Here is an 11,627-nt window from a genome sequence, read left to right as displayed (position 1 = left end):
AAAAAATTAAATAAAAATAAGAAATTTGACCATAGTGCATTTTATCTTTCTCTATGTGTATGTTGTATCAAGTGTTGACCTCTTGTTTATATAAAGTTCTGTGCGGATAAACTGGTGTATATATAAAATTACATCTATAAATACCATGTTTCACTCAGCTATTCACTCCAAAATCCAGATTATTTACCACAACTCAGCTAGCTTTAGTTCGAAGAAGCAGATAGACAATACATGTAGTTGGATTTATATTCAATGTTCAGTACATACTATAATAATCATTTCAACCTGTTACTGACAGTTTAATTTTAGTCAAGCCAGAAAACATCTATACAAGTGTATACAATTTATACAATACGATTTATTTTTCGCAATAACAAAGACAATTTTCCGATGAAACCCATTTTTAAACAGAACACCAACATTTCTAAAGTTTTAATGTGCAGACAATTAATACATTGACAAAGCTAAATAACACCATCAACAAACAATAAAAATTATGATGCATTACTTGCATCTGTATCCTTAATCCCAGTATTATTGAACTCTTCCCCTTGTTCAACTTTATTCCACTGTTTCTCATCCGCCTTAGCAGTATCATATGCTGCATGAAGTCCAAACAAAAAGTAATAAACCAACAACAAACCACTCCATGCTGCGAACCTTATAAACGAATCCTTATCAATCGACCCAAGAAGAAATATGTTGATCGCAATCGAAGCAGACGGCAACCAAGGAACCAACGGCACCCCCCACATTTTCGGTTGTCGTGCTTGAGGTACAAAAGCCCATAATGAAATTGTTGCACCTAACCAAATAGGGACCGTGATGCAATACCCGATCCAACCGTGTTTAGACAGCCCCCAGTACCCAGCGGTGAAACAAGAAGAAACGATTATGGTTACTAAGCAAATGATGAGTTTGTTACGATTGGCGTCAGTGGTGACGCCAGAGACGTAATAGCGACGAACGAGAAGAGCAACGGCCACAAGCATGAAGATAAATAGTGTTGAAATGGAGAGAAGATTTGATAAGATGTCAAGTTTGGTGAAGAAAGCAATGACGGCGGTGGCCATCATCATGATGACGGTGGCATTTACGGGGGTCCCAGTTTTGGCATCCACGATCGCAAACCATGGCGGCATCATGTGTGTTCGAGCAATATGAGTTAAGTATCTGTCATTAAACTTAGAATTAGATATATCATTTTTTAGAATGACAAACACACACCCAATTAGGCAATTACTACTGTCACTACGGAACTCGAACTCACAACTTCAAAGTTAATGAGTTAACTCAATACAGCTAGGCCAAAAGGCCCTTTGGAGTTAGATAATCATTTATGAGCTATTACTCACTATAACAAATTTGCAAATTAACCACGCATAAATCTACACACTTTTGAAAAATGTATACTTTTTTATTAAATTCCTCATACTTGTAAATGTGTGTAAATATATTACATTTATAAGTGTAGAATATCATTATAGTTTCACACATAAAAGTGTAGGGGAAAAAGTTCACACTAATTTGTGTGTATAATAATAAATAAAACCACGCTTAAAAGTGTTAAATTAACTTTGTCGCACTAGATTTGTTCACGCTCCCCCTTGTGGGAAGAAATGAGGTGTAACAAATTTAGTCACATTTTTAAAGGTGATTAAATTTGTTTTTGTACACACTAATAAGTGTGAACAAACTTTTCCTACAATTTTAAGTGTGAAATTTAAATAACATTCAACATTTATAAATGCAGCAAACTTATACATATTTATAAGTGTGAGTAATTTGACAAAAAGCTCACACTTTCTTACAAGTGTGTAAAAATATGCGTGAACAATTGATAAATTTGTTGTAGTGACTTCAATTAAATCAGACATAAATAGCCATTCTTAAGCAAACATACCTGGCTTGACCGACGGCTCCAACTAGTAGCACCGAAGTCATACCCTTTAATGCACCGGCCGCCACTACATATTTCGCCCAATCCCACCCGACTGATTTAAATGCCTCCGAGAAAGGAGCATCGGCGTTTATCTCCTTATATGGTTGCATCAAGCAAAGCGTTATGGCTAACGCGCAATATAGTGTGGTGGTGATCACCATCGAACCAACAAGGCCTATAGGAATGTCTTTAGCCGGATTCTTGGTCTCCTCAGCCATTGTTGAAACCGCATCAAATCCAACATAAGCGAAAAACAACACAGCCGAGGCCTTAAACACTCCTCGGGCCTTGTATGGTGCGAAAGGTTTGTAATTATTCGTGTCGGCCTTAATGAGGCCACATATGATGATGAATAAGATGACAATGACGTGGACAACAGAAGCAATGTAGTTAATGCGGGACGAGCCTTTGGTACTAAGGACCGCTATGATGCAAATTATGGCTATGACACCGACTGCAATTGGGTCCAATTCGTTGTAGTTTTCGGCTAGCCCATGAGCTTTGATGCGAAACTCAGATGGATCATAGTTACACAATGAGGCAAAATAGGATGTCCATGAACGAGCCACCGCGGCCCCACCGATCACGTATTCTAGAAGGATATTTCCGGCCGCGATAAACGCAACAAAGTCTCCTAATTCCACCCTTAAATAAGCAAACGACCCACCTGAATTTTTTTAACAAATACATCGTTTGAGTTTAAATCACTATTTAAATTTAAATCTTGTTAAACATAATACTTATTATTATTATCATGTTAATAAAAGAATGAGCTAATTAAAATGTGTTGATTTTGGTCAGCTTGCAAAACAGGTTGTCGACCCCTCGCAAAGTGAGTCGGAAACTCGGGCTCGAAAAGGAAAAAAAATTCAAAAAAGAAAAAATATATATGTTGGCTCAGATGTATAATTCTTTTAAAAATATGGTTGGCAATGCAGTTGACCACATGGGTTTAGTTGACTTGAATCATGTAAACGCATTCCGCAGTCCACATAAGCAATTAGAGATGCATCCATAGTCCATAATCAAGTTTGACTTTCTTTGCACCTTACTGTTCTACTATTTTTGACTTTTGAGTTTGTTGCAATTTTGACTGCCTAATTTTCTGATCTAAAAAACTGAATACATTAGAGGAGGTGATGTAAGAATAACGTTACATAAAAAAAAAAACTGAAATAGATAAGTTTGTGAGAAGAGAAGTAGTAAAGCTGTGAGTTGCAAGTTGTGGGTTGGACTTATTCAAACGTAGCTTAAGTATCGTACCTAACTGGGCATATAAAGATTACATACCACATTCAAAGGAAAAAAAGCCTACAGATTCAGTTTTGTTACAAAAAAATTAAAATTTACTTTTCTTTTCAAACAACTTTATATAAATTTTTATTTTTTTAAGCAAGAAAACCCTCCTATGAACGAGTACATTGGCTCACTCATAGAAGGTAAAACCTCGGATAATCAAGCCCCTCGAGCGCGAGACCTGGTACCGGGTAAATTGCGCATTATGCATACCCTCCAATCGCACTCCATTTTTGAACAATTTGACATAACCAGAAATTAAACCCGGATGGTGTGTGTTTCATTGAGTAACTCAGTAACTATCTATATCTATATTAATATTAAAATGCTAAAATGATGATTTCATTATTAGGCTAATTCCTATGTTAAGAAAAAATCAAAAAGAAAAAAAAAATCTAAACATGGTGGGTGATGTCATTAATCTAAATAATTTTGAATTAAAATTAAATCTTATTAATTAATTATTATTATTAAATCTTATTAATAATTATTTTAATCATTAAAATTAAATAATTTTGAATTATTTTAATTAATTATTTTGAATTGAGTGCGAGAAGGCAAGGTTGCAAAATTCGCTATTCGGAAATTAATCGATCGGGACTTTGAAAAGAATAATCGACAATTCGGAGATTAATCGAATTGTACTGTATACATTGAAATATTAAATTTTAAATATTAAATGTGTAAATATAGAAAAAAATCATAAATATAAAAATAAACTATAACATAATTGTCTAAAATTGTTCATTTTGCTCCAAAACTATAAAGTTTTAGTTTAAATTCATGTTAAAATGGTAACCATTTTTGACTTTGACCGACTTCGGTTACCAAATTTGATTTTGACCCATCAATTGATGTTGACCGTTTAATTAAACGGATTTTTGAAAATCGAAAAGGATTGCTTTTAAAAATGATTAATCGGAGATTGATCGGCGAGTAATCGGGTTTTTTACAACACTGCGATAAGGTATAAAAGCTAGGCAGAAGGAAACCAATTCTAAATTTGTATTTTAATTTACACTTTTAAAATAAAATGACAACCAATATTATCTCTTATAATTGGATGTTGATTGTTTAATATACATTTTAGGTGTTTGATGAAATGTTCAGCTGACGAGTTTCTTAGTCGGGCTTTGTGGTTCCACGGGTTATTAAACTAAATACCTTTAGCATTTACGTTCACTTAATACCTAAAACATATCATTAAACTGTTTCGTTTAAACAAACTCGTGGTTTCACGGATCGTTTCACTAGTATATATTTATTTTCCTATTCATTCTTATTACAAATAAATATATATTATTCCTTAGATCACTCACTGTCATAAGTAAAATAATTAAACTTTATAGTTGTCATAATAACACTCAAGACTATAACAAATTCATAACTAAACATTACATATCATAAATAATCAATGACAAAATATCATGAATGGTCGGATCTAATCCTCAAACAGGACAATGATAAACAGACATCGCTAATCTCTTCCTAGCCCTAGTAGTCTTAAATCCTTTTTTCTAGGATCTCGTATGACCAATTCACGATTCTCGGTTTAAAGGAGCTATAATGTGTATCGGATTGCAGTTAGTCCATGTAATTTTTTAATTTTTTTTGGTCAAGGATAGTTCTGTGATTTTCATTTTAATCACCGGTGATTTCTGTAGTTTGCATTTTTTTCGTCAAGAAAGATTTCTGTGAAATTTTGTCATTTTTAATCACATGGACCATGCAAATCACAGGGACCAGCATTATGTGAAAAAAAGTACGCAAACCACATGACCATCTATGGTATTTTGTCATAATCAATATACTACCTCCGACCTATTATAAGTGTCTACCTACTATTTGTACACAATTTTATGAAATTTCAATAATTCCATTATTCACTAATCAGAAATCTTTTCTCTTCAGAGTAACCTTTTCTGATACAAAGTGAACATTTAAAATTGAACATCCCTAATTAATAATATGAACACTTGTGGTGAAATGAATAAATAAACCCCAAAATATTCCACGTAAAAATAGATAAAGGTGAAGACTCCCAAAGCGGAAGTCACATAAAGCTTCTGTGTCTATGGCGTGGTTTACTAATCCGATAACATACAATAATTTTAGGGATGGCAATGGATCTAAAAAAATTCAAGATTCGCGGATACCCGTTCCTGTGATGGGCAGATAATACACAAAATCTTTACCCGCAGGTGAGCGATGGATGTAATCTTGTACCCGCTGACGAATCGCGGGTGGGTGATGGATGTAATAGATTCGTTGCGGGTAAATTCCGATCCAAAAATCCGTAATACCCATTTGAATAATCCACGGATATACCCGTTCTAAATGGGTGGAAATCGCCACCTTGAATAAATGGTCAATATGTAATAATTTACTCCGTATAAGTTTCTACATTCATCGTATCATTTTGGTATCAAACTTTTTGGTAACTAGAGCATCTCACAACTACACATAATATGTATTATATAATTAAAGCGTTATTTTTCTTGTTTCGTTTGTTAGACTATCTTAATAAATCTAAATTTTACCTATCACTTTAGTAATTCGTTAACCTACTATATGATAAGTTTTAGCAACTAAATTTTGATTGTTAATTTAAAATATTGTAACTTCGCATATATTAATAAAAATAGTACTATTTATACTCCATCCGTCCCATATTAATAGTCTTTAGACAAAAAAACACACAGTTTAAGGAAATATCATAAAAATAGTGTACTTTTTATTTACTTTCCACTTCTATCCTTAACTTTTCTTTCTCCTTTAATCTTAAGCATAATAGAACTTAAATTTCTTATTCTTTTTTCTATTTATGGAAGTGGATTATTAATTTGACACATCCCAAAATAAAATACTGGACTACTAATATGGGACGGAGGGAGTATATATGTTTTATCATTTTATTATATCACAAAAATGGGTATATGATTGGATGATGTTTTCATGTCACTTTAAATTATATAATGATATTTATTTTGGATTTTTCAATACATTAATTTACATATACTTTTTGAATAAAATCTGCGGGTAAACCTAAAACCCGCGAATATCCTTAGGTACGAATAACGATTTAACAATAAATTCGTTAATTAAGATTCGCGGGCTAATGAATCATTTAAAAATCCACGTGTGCAGGTGATGGATATAATGAATATGTGTCCACAACTTGCAAGTGCCATCCCGTAATCTTATATATTACTCCAATTTGCATCAATCCGTATGGTCAAAATCATGAACAATAAGTACTCACAAATTAAAACACTAGTATTTATTTGGTATCAAATTGATTCATCATAATCTTGAATTAATAATTAAAATTAAAATTATAAATAGTATACTTAAACATAGTACTAAAAATTATATTTAGCATTCTCAATTATTTATTATTTGTTATACTGTTATTGTATTTATTACTCTATTTATTATTTGTTATATTATTTATTTATTATTTATTTTATTATATTATTATACATGATACATAATTGTAATTATTATAGATATCTTTGAACAACCTTATACACCATACAGCCTGGCCATTAACTTTTTTATTTCTATTTTTGATATTTGAATATGTCAAAATAACTAGAGAGTCAACCATCTATCGTTTACCATATCTATCACCAATGAGGACAAGAATTTCTATAGAAGTCGACTTCAACAATTTTAAAGTATTTAAAACTCACGCTGTCACAGTCTCCTCTTGGACTAATCGCTTACAAAATATATTACTCAAGAACTAAGAGTGTGTTCGATAATTTTAAATGATTAAAATGATTCATAATCTGAATGGTTCAAAAATTTCGAATGAATTTTGTTATGAATAACAATAAACTGTTTGATAATCATTTTAGATAAACAATATCAATGAATTAAATCAACTTGTCATATTTTAACATTAACAAAGACTTTCAATACTTATTTGATAAGTGTTATGAATACGACTTAATAAGAAAAATATTACATAATTTTAGCATCTTAATAGTTAATAGAATGTTTCAACTCTGAATGGTTCATCACTGAAGTACTGAACCATTCAATATCATATGTCATTCAGAGGTCAGAAATAAACACACTAAATGGTGAATGATTCAACATTCAGTGATGAACCATTCCATTATCAATTTAACAAACACATCCTAATATTTTATTTTTTAGAATCATTTCAAGTCCGCCAATAGACAATATATAAGCTCATGAATGATTAATTCTACGGTACTCTAAAATCAATCCATGAGCATTGGTGATCATCCTTGTTCTTAATACTTGCTATTTATTTCTATATGATACTTGCTACATGCTATTAATCACCGGATTTCATCATCTTGCATCCTGTTCGGATACCATTTGTAGGATCACTTAAGGGTTACCAATATGTACAATATATAAGCTCATGAGTTCTACGAAACTCCAAAATCAATTGATAATAGAGAGAAGTTCCCATAACTTTATATGCATACATTTCTCTCTATTCGTTTATGTTGTGAAACTATCTTACATTTTCTTAACCGATTATTTTCAACAATATTTTCTTAAAAATAAAATAATCATTAGAAGAATAAATTAATAATACAAACAAGTATGTTTGATTTTATACTCCAATAACTTTTATTTATATATTATAAATTTCATTATATGTCAACCCTCCATTTCTTTATAAGTTCGCTAAACTAGCTAAATATTATTTATATTTTCTAAAAATATAACAACAATATATATATATATATATATATATATATATATATATATATATATATATATATATATATATATATATATATATATATATATATATATATATATATATATTATAAAGTTCGATAAGGTAAATACTATTTATATTTTCCTAGTTAAAAAAATAACAACCATATTATTAATTAAGGTAGATATCACATATTAATCTATTAATATTACTAATTTTAAGGTATATGATGTAAAATTACTTAATGTAGATATTTTTGTATTTCCTAAATAAAAGAAAGAAAAATATTAAACGTTTAGATTTAAACATTTATTGTAAAGTATTAATTTTCATATTATAAGATAGTTTTCATACTTAAATTCATGAGTCATATTCATAGAAATACATAGTTATATATTCAAAAAATTAATTTTACAATAAATACTTAACCATAGCTCTAAATAAATAATAACAACCATATTATTATTATTATTAACAATTAACAATCATAAGAAAATATGTAGTTTTAGGGCTATGATTATTATTTTTCATAAATAATATAACAACCTTATAATTAATTAAGGTAGATACTATTAATTACGGAGTAATATTATTAATTAGGTATATATATACTGTCAATTACTTAATGTAGATATTATTAATTATTAATTAATATTACCTAAAATAACAACCATATACGTAATTACTTTTAAGATCCATATCATTATTATTCATCTTCATATCTATACACGCACACATACAACTTTGGTCTGGTTAAAAAATATAAAATCTCAAACTCGACTGAACATCGAATCATGGAAAAGTATATATAAAAAATTTCAAAATCAAATCAACATATTCAACATATATATTAATGTATTATATTGAAATTGAATTGTTAAAAAAGTGTGTGTGTGTGTGTGTGTATATACCTGCAACCGGAATCTCAACGGCAAACTCAGTGTAACAAAAGACGGACATAAGAGCAGAAGCACCGGAAACAACGTAAGACAGAACAACGGCAGGACCTGCAACATCACGAGCTTCAAGTCCAGTAAGGACGAATATTCCGGCACCAATAACGGCACCCATACCAAACCAAATAAGATCCCACCACGTCAGCGTTTTCTTCATGGCTGTTTGACTTCTGGCTCTTGAATCAAGTTCCGCTTGATCACCAGATCGCGTAAACATCCTATCGATTAATCGATGAGGAGTTTGTTTTAACGCGGTCGTGTAGTTTCCCCATGTTTTGAATGATTCTTCAGGCAAAAAATCATTCTTTTGATATGAACACCCTCTCCTTCTAATGCTTGATCCTCCTCCGTCTTCATTAATATTCACCATGAATTTTTTTTTTTTTTAATAAGTTAGACAAAGAGTAAATGAAAGAGAATTAGAGAAAGAGTGAGTTTGTTTTGTTGAGGTATTTGATTTTGATTATAAATAGCATAAGAATCGGGATTATTGAAATGCATGTGTTGTTTGTTAGGGGAAAGGGTGGAAAATGACATAAAGATAGGGACGATAATAATAATAAGATTCTACAAATACAAGATTGTTATAATTCAGTAGGCTTATAACTACCTTTAGTGGTTTGATTCTTGATGTTATAATTCAGTAGGCTTATAACTACCTTTAGTGATTTGATTCTTGATTAAGAATACTAATAATGAAGTGTAAGAACAAAGATGATAATGGAGAGAAAGAAAGAAACACTTTGTAAGTGTGAGAAATGGTGCAAGTTTAATGCTTGCATTCATGAGTATTTATAGCCTAAAATCTCAATATAAAAATACATACTTTGTGTACCAAAATTGACTATATGTATACACCAAAATTGACTATCCATATCTATATTATTATTATTATTATAACACTCCCCCTTGGATAGCAATTTTATTTTGTTGAAGATCAACTATAAATTACTGCCTCGTTAAAAACCTTGCTAAAGAAAACCCAGTGGGAAAAAACTTTAGCTAAGGGAAAAAGAGTGCAGCATGGAGTTGACTCCCCCTCAAGTAGACATCGCTTCAGCTGTTACATCTTTTGAACATGTCTCATGCCAATGTTATGAACGTGTGTTCTGAAAATAGCAGTTGGAAGTGCTTTCGTGAAAAGATCAGCAGAGTTTTTGCTAGATTGCACATATCTCATTTCAATCTGGTTGTCCTTAATGAGATTTTGAGTGTATGAGAAGAATCTAGGTGGTATGTGTTTTGTTCGGTCACTTTTGATATACCCTTCTTTCATCTGTGCTATGCAAGCTGCATTATCTTCATAGATAGTTGTTGGACTTTTATCGCGTTCTAGTCCACAAGAATCAGTAATGAGTTGTGTCATTGATCTCAACCAAAAACATTCTCGAGTAGCTTCATGTAATGCAATCACTTCGGCATGATTTGACGATGTAGCAACAAGTGTTTGTTTTTGAGAACGCCATGATATTGCAGTACCTCCATTTAGGAATACATATCCAGTTTGAGATTTAGCTTTATGTGGATCAGATAAATAACCTGCATCTGCATAACCAACCAAATCTTGTTTTGATTCGTTAGAATAAAATAATCCTAAATCAGTAGTTCCTCGAAGGTATCGAAATATGTGTTTGATCCCATTCCAGTGTCTTTTGGTAGGAGCAGAGCTGAACCTTGCCAACAAATTAACTGCAAAAGAAATGTCAGGTCTTGTACAATTTGTAAGATACATAAGAGCTCCAATTGCACTAAGATATGGTACTTCTGGTCCAAGAATGTCTTCTTGATCTTCACATGGACGAAATGGATCAGCTTCAACATTGAGTGATCTAACAACCATAGGAGTACTTAATGGTTTTGCCTTGTCCATATTGAAACGTTTCAAAATCTTTTCAGTATATGTTGTTTGATGTACAAGTAAACCATTAGGCATATGCTCAATTTGTAAACCAAGGCAATACTTGGTTTTTCCGAGATCTTTCATTTCAAATTCTTTCTTTAGAAGTTGAATGGCTTCATGGATCTCTTTATTTGTACCTATGATGTTAAGATCATCAACATAAACAGCTATGATCACATATCCGGATGTTGTTTTCTTAATGAAAACACAAGGGCAAGTAAGATTATTTGTATACCCTTTGCTTATCAAGTAATCACTTAATCGGTTATACCACATACGTCCCGATTGTTTTAACCCATATAAAGATCTTTGTAATTTAATCGAATACATTTCTTTGGGTTTTGCATTTGATGCTTCTGGTACCTTAAATCCTTCAGGTATCTTCATATATATATCACTATCAAGTGATCCATATAGATAAGCAGTCACAACATCCATGAGATGCATTTCTAAATTTTTAGAAACTGCCAGACTGATTAAGTACCTAAAAGTAATTGCAACCATAACAGGAGAATAAGTTTCTTCATAATCAATTCCCGGTCTTTGAGAAAAACCTTGAGCTACAAGTCTAGCTTTATACCTTGTAACTTCATTTTTCTCATTTCTTTTTCGGACAAAAATCCATCTGTATCCTACAGGTTTCACATCTTTAGGAGTGAGAATGATGGATCCGAAAACTTTTCTTTTATTGAGTGATTCTAATTCAGCTCGTATTGCTTCTTTCCATTGAGCCCAATCATGTCTATTTTGACATTCAACCATAGATGTTGGTTCTGGATCATCATCATTATTCATGATGTCATATGCAACATTAAATGAAAA

The 11,627-nt window shown here is 31.3% G+C and overlaps 1 protein-coding gene across 1 annotated transcript; it reads right to left on the bottom strand.

The window, feature by feature from the left end:
• Positions 1 to 261: 261 nt before the first annotated feature.
• On the bottom strand, positions 262 to 9,347 carry LOC139876475 (cationic amino acid transporter 1-like). Its single transcript, XM_071863791.1, has 3 exons — positions 8,861 to 9,347; positions 1,904 to 2,609; positions 262 to 1,173 (listed from the first exon to the last, which is right to left on the bottom strand). Exons 1-3 carry the CDS (start codon positions 9,273 to 9,275, stop codon positions 495 to 497), a joined length of 1,800 nt encoding a protein of 599 aa, XP_071719892.1. The 5' UTR covers positions 9,276 to 9,347; the 3' UTR covers positions 262 to 494.
• Between the last annotated feature and the right edge of the window lie 2,280 nt (positions 9,348 to 11,627).

This window comes from Rutidosis leptorrhynchoides, chromosome 11, assembly GCF_046630445.1.
Source record: "Rutidosis leptorrhynchoides isolate AG116_Rl617_1_P2 chromosome 11, CSIRO_AGI_Rlap_v1, whole genome shotgun sequence".
NCBI lineage: Eukaryota > Viridiplantae > Streptophyta > Magnoliopsida > Asterales > Asteraceae > Rutidosis > Rutidosis leptorrhynchoides.
Note: the sequence above shows the minus strand (reverse complement) of the source record. Positions and strands in the feature narration are given on the sequence as shown.

Coding starts and splice junctions, on each gene's coding strand:
- LOC139876475 (XM_071863791.1), bottom strand. CDS start 9,275: ATGGTGAATATTAATGAAGACGGAGGAGGATCAAGCATTAGAAGGAGA. Junction 2,610..8,860: donor CGTTGAGATTCCGGTTGCAG/GTATATACACAC, acceptor AAAAAAATTCAG/GTGGGTCGTTTGCTTATTTA. Junction 1,174..1,903: donor GGAGCCGTCGGTCAAGCCAG/GTATGTTTGCTT, acceptor GTTTAATGACAG/ATACTTAACTCATATTGCTC.